This window comes from Nicotiana tabacum, chromosome 5, assembly GCF_000715075.1.
Source record: "Nicotiana tabacum cultivar K326 chromosome 5, ASM71507v2, whole genome shotgun sequence".
NCBI classification, from domain to species: domain Eukaryota; kingdom Viridiplantae; phylum Streptophyta; class Magnoliopsida; order Solanales; family Solanaceae; genus Nicotiana; species Nicotiana tabacum.
In genome coordinates, this window is record NC_134084.1 from 5952053 (window position 1) to 5972350 (window position 20298).

Below are 20298 nucleotides of genomic sequence, written 5' to 3' on the forward strand. Positions count from 1 at the left end.
CACCCGATTCACACATAATAATCTATAGGAATAACTTATCGAGCTAAAATACTCATATTTGTGAAATACTCAAATATCAACCACAAGCACACAAAGTGCATAATGAAATTCCTGGGGAAACATATAGCTCCATACACTACAAAAATCAAGCACGACTAAGATGCAATATATTGTCTGCATCTCGAGAGCCGTCCTACTCACATAACATCATCGCTACGCGAAACCTCAACACATATGCAATTAATCAAGCCGTTTCACAACCCACACAACATAATAGAGTATTATATGAAATAACCACGATAAAATAACATCCAACATCTGAATACTCCTCCATAAGGAGTGCTTTGATGAATGAACACACCCAGGCTGGTGTAAAGTATGCATACACATTTGGAACCATCAACAGACCTCATCCAATTATGATCATACCATGCTTAGGAAATTGACTTCTCAAGGACCCACAATGACGCATAAGAACAACCGTCGAATCTGGAACAAACTTCTACATATTCATGACACATAAGAATAGTCGTTAAATCCGAAACAAACTTCTACAGTTCACAACCGACTGAATAGAGCGCCTTTCAGGCCTAAACCCTCACATTAACTATAGTACCACAATCTCCGTACTTGGTCTCAATATTTGATCAATTAAGTGACTACATGTCACACTTATACAATCTTCCTGTAGAATACACTCCCACGACCATCCGCTCCAGGTAATAAGTCTGCATACCCATACCACCGGCCATACTAATGTTGTAATGGGAATCAAGGATCCATAAATTAATACACAAAGCCTCTTACACATGACACCGATCTTAGGTGACGCTGAACACAATACCAACTTGCCTTAAACCTCTAAATCCTTTTCTTCTCGTCTGATTTTGTGACATTCTTATGAATACCAAACATCAACCTTGATCCTTAACTTCTAATTCCTATGCCGTTTATTATGCCTACATGCCAATACACGACAGTACATGAATTTCCTTATAACTCTCGAACCACTAATAGGGTATACACTTCATCATATAGAAACGCTTTTTTTTGTTAGCTCATTTCAAGAGAACCATCGCAATACGTGGCTAAATTCTCATAACAGCGGGAAATCCCACCTCAAGTAGTGGTCTAACCCACCATAAACCTTACGGGATTCATCCACACATGACATGCCATAACAGTCGAATGCCTCCATATAAATTCAATTACGACGATTGTCAAGTCTCACAAGTACCATCACAAAGCATATGTATAACTTAATACGCTGAAGGAACTGATCATTGCCACCATTATGCCAATCCAACCATTGCTAACCGATCTAACTTCATTTAATTTACTCTTGACTTGCCTTAGGAATAATAATAACTTCATTCAAAACATCATGAACCCAAATCGGCACTCATCTTGAGTGACCTTATATCACAAGACCATGCAGTCTCAAATCCCATGAACCATCTCATACCCTCTTTGTGCGCATATTCACATCCTCAACTGGTATACCCATTTTGGTAATTCCTCTACAAATCCGAAGTTATTTTCTCTCATTCCTCCAAATGCTACACTGCAAGCTGAAGGTATCATAGAACACTCCAAGCCCCTTTTCATAATCCGCTGCAAAAGCCCGATTTTTAACTATACTGCGGGCTTGATATCTTTAGGCACCGCATTTTAACCTTTGAATTCAATATGAGTGTTGTTGAGAGTCACCCACTCTGACTTGGTCCCGAATATAATCAATTCCAAGGCTCTACTAGGACATGAACACTCTCTCAAAGTGAGAACCGGCCGAATCACTTTTCTTGTAAATCACCTCCACACGAAGCATAAATCCTGAGTCTTCCCAAGACCTGAACATGAATCGATAAGGTCCAATATAACACTCATTCCCCAATCCTTTGCTCAAATTACCACTGATTGTTTCTTTTCTTAGTCGTAATAACCCACCAATACCAAAAACCAAAAACCTCATAAGTAGATTACCATGCAATCCAATCGTAGGCGGTGGGCCTTTCCCACTTAGCTCAAAGCTACCAGTGCCTAATTGTGGAACCTACCAAGGTTTGTTCATCCTCTCTGACATGACCTCACACTATTGACGCGCCAAATTCGTGGAAACCTTCCAGCGATGCTGCACCGAGCACAATTACTACAAAACCAATAAACCATCCCCATTAACAAAAACTAATGGTGCGATGACACATTCGAATCCAAAGTCATGTTGTATCATATCAACAACTCCTTTCTGTCGTATCCAACCTTCTCCCGCATAGCAGCCAATATGCCAAATTAAGTCCGTAGACCTAGTCACTGCCTACTATGAATCCCAAATCACTCTAAACTTTCCTCCATGAGTATAACTATCCTATCACAGAACCCACATGCTAATATGCCACTCTCCCACTTTGGTCAAACTCTCTCCTTTAAGCAACTACCCGACTCTTGCTCCTCACATTTGGCCTTCTAGAAATTTAACCACCACAAGATTCCCCCCAGATGTCCTTCCTCAGCCTTCGCTACCCAGTTGTTTCCTTAAATCAAAATCTATCTCTATAGCACTTGAACTAATAGATTGCTACTAACTTTAGACCTTTTCGAAGATCATCTTTCTTGAGGCGTCAACATTAGAAATATCCATTTGATTCTGAAATTGCTACACTCTATTATCTCTTACACCCGCTTCTCCTCCAAAATTTCACGATACCCTGCCCCGAAGGTAAATTGACGAAGACCATAACACTAGCGAACTTAATATATTCAAACAAGTACAATGACACCTTAGTACAAATGAGAATTTCACCACGCTTGAAGATAACAAGTCTCGTTACTCCATCCTCCCAAACCTTAGCATTCATAGCCTAACTGACATGATCCATAAGTAAGCATCCTACTATTGGAATGACAAAATAGCCTTTCGCAAGGCGACGACAATAACCCAATTAATTACGCATGGAAAAACATCATGCACCATATCCATAGTACAATTTTCCTTGGCTTCCAATTGATAGCAAGTGCTTCATATCGCATAAGATTTAATAGGAAGGAAACAAGGGCATAAGCCTCAAAGGAATCAAGTCACACAATAAGGAAGCAAGAAAGGAAGTGCTCCTAACCGCCCTATAGCCTCTCGAAGATAACTACAGATGTGTGTGTACCGATCTACAAGACTCTACTAGAGTTGCTCATGACTCATGAGAACTAAGCGAACTTGGTGCTCTGATACCATGTTGTCATGACCTAAAATCCATTAAAGGTCGTGATGGCACCGGACACCACTATCAGGAAAGCCAACACTAAATAGTTAATTTAGTTCTCATTTTAATACTTTTTAAATCATCATTTTCTTAAATTTCAATAGTAAAAAATGGAATTTACAAAGTAAATCATAAAGGTTTAACCATTTACATACTGAATACCCCATAATCATCTCAAAACCCGGTATCACAAGTGCATGAGCATCAACTAAGAAATAAGATAAAAAATAGCAACTGTCCAGAATACAAATTTGGGCAGGAAAGAAAATTACAATTACTCTGAAGGAGACTCTGCTGGCTGCAGATCGTACCATAGAATACAGCTCAACTAAGTCCCCAAATCAACCACAATGTTGCGCCCACAAGGTTACTAGACATACATATGAATGTACAACAAAAATGTACAAGTATAGTATGAGTATGAAAACAACGCGTACCCAGTCTAACCTCGAAGAAGTAGTGACGAAAGGTCGACTCCAACACTTACTAGTAGTCCAAGGATATCAGGTATAGTAATGATAAGCAGATATTAGACAGAACAAATAACCGAGATAAACAAGTCTAAATACATGGTACAATCCTCCTCTTTGCAATAAGCTCAAGCTCTCTATTAGAAATTCCGTCCTTAACTGGAGCATATTTATAGATATAGTATATCTCATCAATTAAGTTGTCATAATTCAAATCGGGACAACTCACAGATATACTGGCTTCTTGCCAAATATTATGCACAATTCCATTAGGATATTTAATAGAATATGCTGAGGCGCACGACCCGATTCAACATAATATTTAAACTGTGTACTGTCGAGGGTCGAACAACACCAACCATAGATGCATCTATTAACCTTCCGAGGAGAACGACCCACTCCTATGAGAGTGTGGTACATAAATCCTACCGAGGCGAATGGTCCGATCCCATAAGAGTAGTGGAAATTTTCCCCGCTCGCGGAATATTATTGTGACGCGGTTACCCATAGATTTCTTAAGTTATTATAGTATTCCTCAATTGTTTTCGAAAATACGAAGTTCAAATAAAAACTTTTAAAATATTAAATTCCTCAATTTAAATTCCTTTCAACATAATTATTACTCAACCTCAATCTTACTTCTTCTCAAGGCAAACAATAACCATAAATCAAATAGCAATATAACCAAGGCATGATGAACACCTAAAACTACCCAAACATAGGCATAACTAGTAGCTACATACGGACTCTCGTCACCTCGTGCATGCATAGTCCCCACAATTAGAAGAACATATTAGTTTAGTTCACATATGGGGTTAATTCCCTCTTACAAGATTAGAAAGGAGGCTTAACTCGCTCCAAAATTTCATAGCCATCTCCCAAACCGTTCAAATAACTTAATCGATGCCCAACACTCAAAAACTAGTCAATAAATGTGAAAACCCATAAAAATATACTCTAATACTCACAACAATTCAATTTTAACAAATTGTCGACTCCGCTCCAAAAGTCAATAAAAATCACCCTCGGGCCCGCGTGCCCGGATTCAAAAAAAGTTCAAAGATAAAGTTTACCCATAATACCACGAACGCAAATATATAATTTATTCCCAATTCCATATCCAATCTCGTGGTCAAAATCCAAAATACAAATTTTTAGGTTTTTTTTCAAATCTCAAAATTTCTACAAATTATCATGTTTAAATCCATACACAATTCAAGTATTTAACTTGCAATATGTGGGAATCACTTACCTTGACATAGATGATGAAAATCTCCCTTCTAAGAGCTCCAAAAATTGCCGAACCAAATAAAAAATGGAGGAAAATGGCCAAATCCCATCTTTAAAATGACATTGCCCAGCACTGCCCTTCTTCATGAATGCGACGATCCTCTCACGTTCGCGAAGCTCGGCCAACCCAAGCCTAGAAAACCTTCTTTGCGTTCGCGTTCGCGTTCCTCACGACGCGTTCGCGATGTCTTCCGCCCTCACTGCTTCACGTTCACATACCCAGTCTCGCGCTCGCATATGCCAAACGATCTCAGGTCCAGTCCTCACTTCCTTTTACGTGTTCGCGACTGCCGACTCGCGTTCGCATAGGTCCCTCAAGTTTTTCACCGCATTCATGTCTCACCCATCGCGTTCGCGAAGGACAATCTTAGAAGCCTCACAATTTCTTCTTCGTGAACGCTGGTCTTCCTTCGAGTTCGCATAAAAGTACACCAGATACTAGTAACAGTAGTCCAAAACAACTCCAATTTGGTCCGAGACCACCCCGAAACACACCCGAGGCCCTCGGGACCCCCTCCAATCACACAAACAAGTCCCATAACTTAACACATACTTGCTCGAGGTCTCAAATCTAATCAAACAACATAGTAATCATGAATCGTACCTCAATTCAAGCTTAATGAACTTTCAAACTTGAAACTTCAACATTCGATGTTGAAACCTATCAAATCACGTTCGATTAACCTCAAATTTTGCACACAAGTCACATTCAACATTGCAAACCTTTTCCAATTTTCAAAATTGAGATCCAACCCCGATATCAATTCCACTCTTGGTCAAACTTCTCAAAAATCTTTAAATTTCTAACTTTAGCCAAATGACCCCAAAATGACCTACGAGCATTCGAATCCACTTCTGGACGCACTCCCAATACCAAAATCATGATATTGAGCTATTCCCAGACTCAAAATCCCAAACAGACATTGATAATATGATATACACCTCTACCCCAAATTCATGAAACTCTTCCAAAAATGCTTACTTCCATAATAGGCATCAAAACGCTCCCGGGTCATCCAAAACCCATTCGGAACATACGCCCAAGTCCGAAATCATCATACGAACCTGTTGGAACCTTCAAATCCCAATTCCGAGGTTGTTTTCTCAAAAATCTAACATTGATCAATTCTTCCAACTTAAAGCTTCCGAAATGAGAATATTCTTTCCAAATCGTCTCTGAACTTCCGAAATTTAATTCCGAAAACATGTACAAGTCATAATACCTTAACTGAAGCTTCTCATGGTCTTAAACTGCTGAACGACGCGCTAGAGCTCAAAACGACCGGTCGGGTCGTTACATACAATGTTGACATTGCACTAAAATCGAGCTCATAGTAAGTGTCAAAGTCGACCCCTCATCACTACTTCTTCAAGGTTAGACTGGATACTTACTAGGTACACATTATTTTTGTACTCATACTACACTTGATGTATATTTTGTTATACAGGCACATGTATGTCTAGTGTCCTTGTGGGCTTAACAACGTGGTTGATACGGTGACTTAGGTGAGCTGCATCTTATGTTACGATTCGTAGACAGTAGAGTCTCCTTTAGAGTATTTATATTTTTCTCTCATGTGCAATGTTGTATTCCAGATAGATGATGTATTTATTTTCCTAGTTGATGCTCATGCACTTGTGACACCGGGGTTTTGGATGATGGCTTATTCAGTATTGAGATTGTTAAGAACATTATTATTAAATCTGAAATTTTCATCTTCTACTATTTAATTGAAGGTAAACTATGATTTCAGAAATACTAAAAAGAGAACCAAATTACTTATTTATTGTTGGCTTGCCTGACAGTAGTGTTCGGATCCATCACGACTTTAAATGAATTTTGGGTCGTGACATTACCTAACCTAACTAACTTTGTCCTAAATTGCCAAGTGACTTTTTATTATGCTACCACTTTGCTTATGTAATGACCCAGCCGGTCGTTTTGAGAATTTAAGCTCCTTTCAGCTGCATAAGGTCTTGAGAAGCTTCATATTATGATTTATGACTTGAGTACATGGTCGAGTTCAGTTACCGGATGATTCATAGTCAAATTGGAAGAAGGATTCTAGTTTTGGAAGCTTAAGAGGGGAGTTGATCGGGATTTTTGACTTTGTGCGAACGACTCTGGAGTGGGTTTTGGATGATTTCAATAGCTTTGTATGGTGATTTGGGACTTAGGCGTGCGTCCAGATTTAGATTTGGGGTAGGTCCGTAGAGTAATTTGAAGCATTTCAGCGAAAGTTGAAAAAATTGAAGTTTTAGAAAGTTGAGAGGTTTGACCAAGAGTTAGCTTTGGTGATATCGGGGTCGGATTATGATTATTGAAGTAGGATTAGGTCCATAATGTTGTATATGACTTGTGTGTAACATTTGGCGTCAATAGGAAGTGGTTTGATATGTTTCAGCATCGATTGTAAAAGTTTGAAGTTTCAAGTTCATTAAGCTTGAATTGATGTGTGATTCATGTTTTTTTTATTGTTTGATTTGATTTGAGGGATCTAACAAGTTCATATGGTGTTTTCGAACTTGATTATATCTTTGGTTGAGGCCCCCGGGGCCTCGGGTGTGTATTAGGGTGAGTTTTGAGCGAGTTCGGACATTTCAGTACTCTAATGTTTTTTTGGAACTTTGGAAGTGCGGAATACACAATTCCATATGCTGAGGCATATTTTTGAGTTATGTAGTAGATGAAAAAGTGCTACAGCAGACAAAAAAGTGTGGACCGCACAATTTTGTCTGCGGCCGCACTTCTGGTGATTCTGCAGGTTCGCTGGTCCGACTTCGAAAACTTATATCTTTTGATCAACAAGGAATTTGGATATGATTCAAAAAGTAGAGTTGTAGATATTCGTGTCTTATTTTGAGAAAGATAAAGAAATCATCATTTGGACATCTATAGACAAAGTTATGGCCAATTTACTGAAGCCTGGTAGTGGATAGACTGTGAAGTGCGTCCGCACAATTTTTGTGCGACCAAAGAACTTGGAAACGTGCGAACGCACTTGGAAATGTTCGGACCGCACATTTGGAGGTCATAGAATGTACTATATAACCGATGCTTAGGGTATTATTTCATTTTTGGACCTAGAGAGCTCGGTTTTGTGATGACGGTTCATGGGTTTTTAAAGAAATTTATCGGGGTAAGTGATTCTAACTCGATTTTGGTTAATATACATGAATATATCATTGATTTCATCATTTATTTAGTAATTTGAGATGGAAATTTGGGAAAAATTGTAGAAACTTCATAAACTATAAATTGGGGATTTGAAGGTCGAGTTATGATCGAAATTTGCTAATCTTGGTATGGTTTACTCATGATTGAATGGGTATTCAGATTTCATGACTTTTACCCGATTTCGAGACGTGGGCATAGGGCCCGAATTTGGTGTTGACTTTTGACATAAATCTTAGTATTTTCTTATGGAATTGATTCCTTTAGCTCGTGTTGATTGTATCGAATTGCTTTTGGCTAGAGTTGGGTCATTCGGCGTCGGACATTCGTGGAAAACACATTGTTACTGATTGATTGAGCTTGGTTCGAGGTAAGTATCTTGCCTAACCTTGTGTAGGGGAACTAACCCCTAGGATTTGAGTCTCCTGTGCTAATTGTAGTATGTGTACGCGAGGTGACAAGTCTGTGCTCGAACTTATTTGGGGAAAGTTGGTCTTTTAGGGTTCTTAAGTCCTTACATTCACTGAGCATGAAGTTGTTCTTAATATAATTGAGTTTCCTATTTACTAGTTTCACTTCTACATGCATTAATTGAAATTAATTGCTTTATGATTCAGTCTTATTGCTTATTTAACTCTTATTTGACTTAACTAAAGATTTTTACCTCTTCTGTTGACATGCTATCTTTTCATAAATGCTTATCTTTTTATTTGAAATTTTATTATCTCATCCTGTAATTGTTTAGTCTTAATTGAGGTTATGATTATCTTTCCGCTGCTTATCCGTAATTGAATTTGTTGTATCTTCTTCGTAATTGCCCAACCTTAAAAGAAGTTTAGATATCCTATATCTTAGTTAGCATGTCCTTATTTGGAATTATTTGACTCGTGTTAGCTCCCTTGTTGTTGAACTGTACATTGTGGGATCGTTGTTACATATTATTTTCTTCCCTGTTGAGCTATTCTTATTACGCCTAGTATTCTCTATTGTGGTTATTTCTTGTGAACTAGATTTACCATTTATGTGTGATCGAAAGTTTTTGAGTTGATTTACTTGTTGTACTCTTGTATCTATTGTCATTGTTGTTGTTGTAATTGTTGTTGTGATGCACACGGTTTCTACCATGCGGTTGTTGTTATTGTGATGCACGAGGTTTCTATCGTGCGAGTGTTATTGGGTTGCATGAGGTTTCTGCCATGCTATTGTTACTATTGATATTTGGACATGGGGCATGACAAGGTGGGATATATGTATATGTGGGTTGCACATATGGCGAGACAAGGTGGGAACATTATATTGCATGTGTGGTGAGAGAAGGAAGGCACTTACTTTATTATTGCACACATGGCGAGACAAGGTTGGCTATGTTGGGGATTGATTTGTGCCTTGTGATGGCCTGAGGGCATTCTTGTTGTTGATATTTGTGTAGTGATGCACTTGCCTATGTGAGTTTTATTTTTGTGGAAATTGTGGGAAAAGATTCTATGTGCTGTCTGTTTCTCTTTCTATACGTACTAGCTAGCATGATCTATGTTAGAACACTTGCACAAGTATACACGTAGTTAAGCACTCCTATCAGTTAAGATGATAGATCTAGATATTGTTGAGTATTGATGCACACCTTTGTTAGTTGCCTTCTATGTGAGAATGACTCTCTTCGTACGTGAGTCACCAGTGGTTATAAATTTATAATGAGGGCACATGATGCCAAGTGGTTAGGGTTCCGGAATTTGGACCCGTGAATCGTGAATACTCTAAGTTTCGGTACCTCGTGATGGTTATAGGCTAAAACATGGTATGAAATCGACGTTTTTGTTAAGTTATTACTTGAATGTCCTTTATCCATGATCACCAGATTTAAACTATGTTCCGCTCATCCTACTCTGTTATTGTTATGATGTTCCGCTGTTAGTTGTTGCTTTCCTCTTCGTACTGCAATTACCATATCATTTTGTCATTGTGCGTTGTATTTAGATAGATATTGTACTCTGTATTTCTATACTTATACTTGTTAGGTTATTTAGTCTAGTATATGTCTTTATTGTTCCTTGTCACTGCTCCTACGAGGTTACTCTTGATACTTATTAGGTATCGCTGTGGTGTACTCATAATATGCTTCTGCATAATTTTTGTGCGGGTCCAGGTATTTGATCGTTAGTAGCTATGCGAATTGTTGTTGTAGAGACTCAAGGTAAACCTGTTACGCTCGCAGGCTTCAGAGTCACCTTCTTATCTTGTATTTACAATGTTCACTCTAATTTCGAGACAATTGTTTTTAGAGCATTTCTAGCAAACTCTATAGAGCTTATGACTTGTACTACCGGTTTTGGGGTTGTAAAATTTAAAAAGATTTCTATTTCAAATTGTTAGATGTTAATTCAATATTGTTGTTATTTCATTTAATGTTAGGCTTACCTAGTCATTAAGACTAAGTGACATCACGGTACCCAACGGAGAAAAATTTGGATCGTGACAGCTTAATATGGAATAAGAAATTAGACTTGTCTTTTATTTTATTTTCAATATAATTCTTTTTTATTTTTACTATTTTGCTTGTGATTGTTTCAAATTCAATTAGACTTTTCTTCTATATTTAAATTTAAATTCGAACATAGTAACTAATTATAACAACACATAGTACATAATTTATTTATTTTAAAATTAAAATTAAAATTAAAAAGAAAATAATTATGACCTAACCTAACTAACTTTGTCCTAAATTACCAAGTAATTTTTTATTGTGTTGCCACTTTGCTTAATATGGAATAAGAAATTAGACTTGTCTCCTATTTTATTTTCAATTAAAAAATTTATTTTTATATTTTTTACTATGTTTCTTGCAATTGTTTCAAATTCAAATTAGACTTTTCTTCTATGTTTAAATTTAAATTTGAACATAGTAATTAATTATTAACAATACATAGTACATAATCTATTTATTTTAAAATTGAAATTAAAAAAGAAACTAACTATGACCTAACCTCAATAATTTTGTCCTCAAATTGTCAAGTGGCTTTTTATTATGTTTCCACTTGGCTTACAATGATGTCTTTGCCTCTCCTATTATATATAGATAGATATTTGCGAATGTAATGACCCGATCGTACATTTTACTTTCTAGATCCTCGTTTTCCTAAATAAGACTCTCCGTATGTGCTTTAACCATTTTATGACTTAAGGGGATGGTTAGTTCGGGATTTAGAAGGGTTCAGGTTGAATTTAGAACACTTAGTTCCTTAATATTGGTTTTAAAGGGCTAAATTTGACTTGGGTCAACATTTCTAGTAAACGACTTTGGAATCGGGATTTTCTGGTCCCAATATGTTTGTATGTTGGACTTGGGCGTATGTTCGGATCGGGTTTTGGATGACTCGAGAGTTTTTCGGCGCTTAATCGTGAAAGTTGGCATATTGAAGGTTCTAGAGTTCTTTAAATTTGGTTTGAAATGGGATTTGGTGTTATCGAGGTCCGTTTGGGATTCTGAGCCTAGGAATAGTTCTGTAGTTTAAGTATGATTCGAAGTGTTCGGAGCGAATTTGAAACTTGAAGTTCATAATTTGTGTCACGATCCAAAATCTATTAAAGGTCGTGATGACGCCTAATACCGTTGTCAGACAAGCCAACAATTTTTGATTAACTCAATTATTCACTTTAGTATTTGAAATCTCGATTTCCTTCAATTTAATAGTAAAATATGTAATTTACAGATTAAATAATAATATTTTAACAATTTCAATACTGAAGAACCCCTAATCACCCCAAAACCTGGTGTCACAAATGCATGAGCATCAACTAGAAAGATAAAATAAAATACAGCATCTATTTGGAATACAAATTAGATAGGAAAGTTAAAGATAACTCTGAAGGAGACTCTGCTCACTGCGGATCGTAACATAGAATGCAACTCACCTAACTCCCAGCATTAACCATGCCTCTGCGCCAACAAGGCCACTAAATATATATGTGCCTGCACAACAAAATATGCAGCAAGTGTAGTATGAGTAGATAAATCAACGCGTACTGAATAAGTATCCAGTCTAACCTCGAAGAAGTAGTGATGAGGGGTCGACTCCGACACTTACTATGGGCTATAAATAAATTAGCAATGATATAATTAAGCATGGATTACATAGAACGACGGTAAGCTCAATATCATGAAGTAAGTAAACAATTTATATATTAATAAGAAATTTCCAAATTTATTTTTCATCATTTAACAATTTATATCTCAGGACAATGAAGCAATATCAATTAATATAAATTCCCAAGAAACCAATTCAATCATACGCAAATCATGCCAAGGTCGCACTGCCCGATCCAACAGAAATATTTAAACTGTACACTGCCGAGGGTCGAATGGCACAAACTAACATATAAATATAAAATGTACACTACCGAGGGTCGAATGAAACGAACCATAGATGCATATATTTAACCTGATGAGGCGAACGACCAGCTCCCATGAGAGTAGTGAAAATTTACAATGCCCGCGAAATATAGTTGCGACGCGATTAAAAATAGATTTTATCAAGTTACTATAATATTTCTCAATTCATTTTCAAAATAAAAAATAAGAAATTCAAAATAAAGCTTTTAAAATCTCAAATTCCTCCATTCCTACTTTTTTCAAGGCAATTAATAAGAATACTCAATGTCGCTTCTTCTCAAAGGCAAATAATAAACATAAGTCAAACAATAATATAAACAAGGCATGGTGTAAACCTAAAACTACTCGGACATAGGCATAGCTAGTATCTATCTATGGACTCTCACAACCTCGTGCGTACGTAGCCCCCACAAATAAAATCATATATTAATTTAGTTCACCTATGGGATTAATGTAAGGCCCCGGACAATTTCGCTAAGTAATTTAGGATCGCAAGGTGCCACGTAGGCTATTATAATATTTTATATGCTATTAACATGGTGGGCATCAACTGGATTTAGTAAATAAGTATACAAGTCTTGTGGTAAGTAATTTGGGGTCCAAGGAAGGGCCTAAGTCTAAGTCAAATTGGAAAATTTCGTAATAGGCTAAGATTCCAAATGAGTTTGCACTAGTCTAGACTTTGAACGAGCATATATAGATATATATAAGGTATTATGTGATTAATAACCTATCAAATGAAAGGTATTATGTGATTAATAACCTATCAAATGAAATGTCTTTGAGTCTAGTTTCCAATGATTCAACCGTTCGTCATTCGGACACTCCTTCAAGAAGTTATGACCAAATTACCAAAGCAGTGCAGAATATTACACTACCAAGGCGCCCCATGCGGCGCCCAGCGCACCGCGCCTTTAGGAATTTCAGAATGGTCCAAAATTTCAATTCCAGACATATTTTGAACAGACTCCGCGCACCCCGCGGCGCCCCATGCACCGCGGCTATAAAAAACGGGTTTTTAAGACCCGAACTCTATTTCTTTTTTTTAGCATTCCACTAGGCAATTGCCTAGGGTTAGTTTTTTATTAATAACATAAAAGAAAATACATCAGTTAGGAAAAGTAAAAATAAGGGGGATAATAGCACTAGTATTGTTACGGGCATATAACACAAACCGGGCTAACCTTATTGTACTAATCCTCTTAATGCTTGTCAAAAAACAAACTGAGAGTCAGGTGGTCTAACTGTATGAAAGAAATAAAATTTGACGCGTACATAGCACCTATTATCAATATCGAGTAACTTCAACACTGATATCACATATGATCTAAAATAATAATTGAAACTAAGAATTAGTCCTAGGTAATAAAACCTAAAACAGGTCCAGATATGTATCTTCAGTTGATTGCACCCAGTAGCCATTGTCCAGAACTTATGACGTTCAAGACCCTCGTGCCTTCGGTCATTGTCTATACCTTGCATTTTGTTCATTATTGAACTGATTTCTGGTAATATCCTTACATGTGCTTCATCCTTCTTTGTCCTTCTACCTTGTTGCATTGATATGTCAGCCCATTGTGGTCGATAATTACCCGAATGTTGCAGATAACCTTGCCACATGACCCGATCCATTGTATAAATTTGGACCTCTTTTTATGATAGTACCACATGTTCCCAGCTGGCCTCCTTGTATAGTCTATTAACTGTATTGTTGTAGTTGAAATCTGCTTCAGGGGGAAGTTCCACGACACATCCCAGTTACTCATAAATCCTTTCCAAAACCTTCCTCTCGTGCCCAAAGCTGCCCATATGAGTGTGTTGTTTTTGCCTTCCTTTTCTTGTATTGTCTCACTCCTGCAGACTATTGTATAACAGTCAATCACACAACATACATCTTCCTACATTTTCAAATGATTCATCCTCATGATACTCAATTTGGCCATAAATTTGCCGATTTTCCAGTTTTGCGATGTAATCCTACTCAAACCTCTCATGCTTGTGCGTGTCTCTTTTACTTCCTCACAGGATTGAGCACGTAGTGCTAATACCACCCAATGAGGTCGTATTAGGAGACAAGGCATGAGTATATTAACATTTCCTGCAAAAAAGAAAACATGGTTAGTGAAAACATCAGTCAGTACCCTCTTTTCTTTACAGATTCGATGATATTGGATGTTGGTGTTGCCCAACTCCCTCTCAACTACCCATTCCTTTTTCTTTGCTTCCATCTTCCCCTTCCTTTCTTTGTCAAAATCATAGCTGCTCCAAACCTCCCTCAAAGCTATCTCGAATCAACCATAGTTTGTTGTATTTAGAGATACTGTTGCATTAGCATTCCTGCATTGTGCATGTTCATTATAGTTGTCCACACAAATAGTAGACTTTTTTATTCTATTATTTCCAGATATCATTTGTGGAGAGAGATATTTTCAGCCAAAAACATTCTTGAAAGTCTCAAAAAATTGGGTCATGTATGTTGTATTGTGTCCCAAGCACATGTTTTCTATTGATATGCTCAAACTTTGCCCCATTCTTTTGACCAAATTAATCTCTCCAGTGCTCTCATCTAAAATCCCAATGGTCCAGATATCACTGTGTTCCATGCCCCCTGTTAATGACATGCACGCTTGTTTGTTTAGAGGCATTATTTCCTCCTCCCAAAGTGGTCCAACGTTGTTAGTTTCCCTACGAAGAAGGCGTGCGTTAGAGAAATCCAAAGCTTTTAACCAAAAGTAACGCAAAAGTTCCTCTGGCCAATAGAACTTTATCAGACATTTGACTATCTTTTGTCCAGTTGTCTTGGATATCACGTGATGGCTGTGTGAAGCTGCATATGAGACTGAGCCATTCAACAGAGATTCCCAGTTTTCGTTTCTAAATCTCGCCATCTCCAATTGAAACATGCTTGGTCCTCGGGCCTAATGAAAGCAGAAATTATTCAGCCCATTTTTAGAGCCGAAAAAGCTGTTTCTTTCATCCATTGATTCGTGTGTTCTCCCCCTGTGAACCAGCCTTACATACTTAAGAAGCACACTGTCCCATATTTCAAGTTGGTGTGATGACCAACCCATCTTTTAAGAATTATGTTCCCAAGCTTTATTCTTGAACTTGACAAAAGTGCATACAGAGTATCAAAATCTATGTCGACATCTATGTGCAGTTGAACATCGATCAGTATTACCACTTCATAACTTCTTGTGTTTTGTTGCACGTTAAGTTGAGTTAATTCTCCAAAATCTTTCGCTGCCTGTAACTTGATTTTTCTCATTGATATGCCAGTGTTACCTTTTAGTGTCCTTCCAGTTGATTGAATGCATAACATTGATACTACCATCTGTAGTTCTTCAGTAAGGTAAGACATTATCATATACATCTTTCCAGTTTGAGAACTAATCCCAGCCTTTTCGAAAGTACTGCTAGCAGAAAAAGAGAGATTCTCTTCAAGAAACACCAGAAGTCCTTCTCTGTCTGTCAATAATAGTATATTCTGTGATTTGATTTTGGTAATAACACTGATCCCCTTTGTTGCATCCTTTAGCTCCTTGAAACCTTCACTATGATATACAGGCATTGTGATTTATGTTCATTTACTATCTTCCTGCTTTGATTGTCCAGATCTCTAAAATGATACGCTTCAATAGGACCAAAATCCAATGCATACTTTGCTAGGTGATCTGCCAGCTTGTTCTCTTCTCTGAAAATATGTGATATTCTTAGGTTGCATCTCTCCTTCAATCTCCTTATTTCCTCCACTTGTTCCACAATGTTCCATGGAGGTTTCCATATGCCATCTATTATATTTTTCAGTAACAACGAGTCAGTTTGTAGCCATATGTTAGAGTAATTCAATGACCTGCATACTCTCAATGCCTCCACCATTACTTCAGCTTCAGCTTCATTGTTTGAGCCCTCATTAATTTCCCTACCTGCAGCATACTGAACATCACCATATTCATCTCTCACACACACCCTAATCGAGCTTCTTCCTGGATTGCCTATAGATGCACCATCAGTATTATCTTTAATCCAACATTCCAATGGAAACTCCCAAAGCACTTTCTCAAATTTCAGCTTAGGAGTATAATTCTCGAGCACCAATAACATGTCCTGCCATTTATGAGGAACATGCAGTCCTGGTTTTCTCAGTTTTATTAGTGATTGTAATGTGTTGGACACCTGATAAATAACCCGACTAATAGATACGACTTTACCATGTTTTAAGCTATTTCTCCTTTTCCATAGTTCCCAACAGATACACGAAGGTAGGGCTTGTAGTATTGGTTTAATTCTTGGCATTACAGGTGTTGTCCAGCACTTTGTTATTGCCTGATGCAAACTCAGTCCCTCCGTTGCTATTCCTGCCTTATTTAGGAAAAAATTCCACACTGTCCTTGCTGCATTTGCTGTATAGAATAGGTGTGTTAGTGTTTCTTCATTTGGTTCTGCACAACACCAACACTTAGATGCCATTGAATAGCCTAATTTGCGCATGAAGTCATCAAGAGGAAGCTTTGCTCTTCATATTTTCCACATAAAGAAAGCAATTTTAAAAGGCATACCTTTAACCCAAATCAAACAATATGCTCTTCTAGGATCCTCCCTCCTCCTTAAATAATCCCATGCTGACTTTACAGTGAAATTACCCTTTGTTCGTAGCATCCAAAAAGGAACATCTAAATCATTTGATATAACTGGAGGCTTAACTCTCTCAATTATATATGTTACAAACTCCTCTGGTAAGACCTCCAATAGCCTTTCCACATTCCACCGACCATCCTCACCCACATCACTAACATTGTGTATGTTATCATCAATCGCAAAATCTACAGGAACAAGAAAGTATAAAGCACCCAGCCCTATCCAATTGCATACCAGAATAATGATGAGCCCATTCTAGGTTGCCAAAAAATTTGATGTTCAATTAATTCTCTGCATTCAATCATTTTTCTCCAGACATGAGAACCTCCCTTCCAGGGCACTACCGCAGAATTCATTTTTTTATAATATTTCTAGCTCATAAAGGAACTCCAAAGGCTTGGTTTAGTCATGAAAAACCACCAAAGCTTACAGAAAAGTGCCTTAGCTCCATCATGTAGAGATCTAAATCCAATGCCTCCTTCTTCATATGGCATACACAGATTGGTCCAAGAAGCCCAGTGCCTACTAGTACCACCCACAGAACTACTCCAAAAGAATTGTGCAAACATCTTATGGAGCTTGTTAATAACATAGTTAGGAGGATTGACAGCGGATAACAAGTGAATGGGCATGCTCTGTAAGACACTAGTTATTAAGACTGCTCTACCCCCAATGGATAAAAGTTTACCTTTCCAGCTTTGCAATTTGTCAAGGACTTTGGTCAGCAATCCTTGATAGTGTTCCATCTTCCTCCTAGCATAGAAAATTGGGCATCCCAGATAGGTGAAGGGGAAGTCTTGCCTACCAATTCCAGTAGTCCTCTCCACTTTCCTTACTACTTCTTGATCTACCAAGTGATGAATATATACAACAGATTTACCTTTATTAACCCATTGGCCTGATGCATTTTCATATACTTGTAGGATCTCCATGATGAGTCGAAGAGAAGTTGCATCAGAAGAACTGAAGATTATGGTGTCATCTGCGTATGCAAGATGATTGATTTTTGGGCTCCATTTAGGCATTCCAAAGCAACCAAAGTACAGGTTTGAATGCAGAGAATTCAATCCCCTTGACAAAGCTTCAGCAGCCAGAATAAAAAGTGTTGGAGACAATGGATCCCCTTGCTTTACTCCCCTCGATGATTTGAAAAAACTATGTGGCTGTCCATTTATTAGAACTGAATACCAATTATTTCCAACAAAATCAAATACCAATCCAATAAACCTTTCAGAGAACCCCGTTTTCCTCAGCACTTTAGTAATAAATAACCATGACAACCTATCATATGCTTTCATCATATCGAGTTTGATCACAACATTAGGACCAGCTTTAGTTCTGAGCCTCATATCTGTGACTATGTCCTGAGTTAACAAAACATTTTCCACTATGCTTCTATCCTTCACAAACCCTGCTTGCTCGATATTAAGCCTGGTAATATACCCACCATTCTGTCATGAACTACTCTTGAAAAGATTTTTTTGACAAATTTGCTAAGACTTATCGGGCGTAAGTCTGAAAAGGTACTGACTTCTTTCTTTTTTGGTAACATGACTAAATTTGTGTGGGTCACACTTTTGGGAAGTTTCTGTCCATAGAAGAAGGATAATACCATCTGCACAATGTCTTCACCTATAATCTCCCAGCAAGATTGGTAGAAAAGTCCAGTAAAACCATCTATCCCTCCTGTTGAATCTCCATTCAACCCAAAAACTACATGCTTGATTTCCTCTCGAGTGGGATTGTTGTTTAACTTCTCATTTTGTTCCATAGTTACCATGGATGGGATATGATCAATTATGTGAAAATTTGTTGGAATTGTATCTTCCCTGAATTGCTCATGGTAGAATTTTACTGCTTCTGCTGCAATCTGATCATCCTCTTCCACCCAATTTCCAAGACTGTCTTGAATTCTAGTGAGTTTTAATCTTTTCCTTCTTCCATTAACTTGCGCATGAAAAAATCTTGTGTTTCGATCACCATCCTTAAACCAAGCCATTCCGGCCTTTTGTCTCCAAAATTGTTCTTCCAATGCCAAGTATTTTATCATTTCAGCTTGAACCTTATGCAACCTTTGTCTGTTCATTTGAGTAGGAGAAAGCTCAAATTTTCTTTCATGAACTAGGACCACTTCTTCTAGGCTAGCAATTTTCTGAAAAATACCTCCATAGGTAGCTTTACTCCAAGTAGACAAGGCTTTCTTAAGCTTCTTTAATTTATGATTAAATGTCACAAAATGATTAGCAGCAAAGTCAGCCTTCCAATTTTCCTTTACCAAATCTTTGAATGATGCATGTTGTACCCAGAAGTTAAGAAATTTGAATGATTTCATGATAGTGAGAGACTCAGTATCACATTTTAATAGCATAGGACAATGGTCAGATTCGATTTTAGACAAATGTGACACCTCAACCCCCGGGAAAGTCTGTTGAAATTCTATGTTACCAAGACATCTATCCAGCCACTTGAAAATACAGTCTTCCTCTGATCTACCATTCCACCATGTGTAAATGCTCCCTTTGAAGCCCAAATCAGTCAAATTGCATGTATTGATGCAGTGACTAAAATCATCAACCTCATTTAATGATATAGGTAATCCACCAAATTTCTCCTCCTCATCCCAAATTACATTAAAATCACCTCCCATAAGCCATGGTACTGTCAAGTCAGAAGCCATTGCATAGAGTGAATCCCACAATTCTATTCTTTCAATAACATTACATTTTGCATATACCAATGTGAGAGTGAGCTCGACATGTGTTTCTGTTTGGAATAATCTCAGTGTAATCTGTTGTGTCGTGTTATACAAAATATCCACATTAAAAACTTTATCAATGAAAGCCCAAATTTTGTTTGAGACATTCACTACTTCTTGGGCTAAGCCTATCCATCTTCTGTAGTTTTCCATCTTGTTAGACGGTTGCATAGGTTCAAGAATCCCTATAAATTCAAAGTGATGTTGTCTATGCATTGTGATCAATCTTTCAAATGTCTGCATTGTATTAACAGACCTCACATTCCATATAATTGCCTTCATCATTGATCTTTGGATTTAGAAAGTATTCTTCTAGTTTGTATACCTCC

General features: G+C 37.5%; 1 protein-coding gene across 1 annotated transcript; it reads right to left on the reverse strand.

Annotated features, from left to right (window-relative positions):
- Positions 1 to 15589: 15589 nt before the first annotated feature.
- On the reverse strand, positions 15590 to 20251 carry LOC142180675 (uncharacterized). Its single transcript, XM_075252721.1, has 5 exons — positions 18827 to 20251; positions 17645 to 18665; positions 17136 to 17399; positions 16238 to 17018; positions 15590 to 16130 (listed from the first exon to the last, which is right to left on the reverse strand). The coding sequence occupies exons 1-5, from the start codon at positions 20249 to 20251 to the stop codon at positions 15590 to 15592; spliced, it is 4032 nt and encodes a 1343-aa protein (XP_075108822.1).
- Between the last annotated feature and the right edge of the window lie 47 nt (positions 20252 to 20298).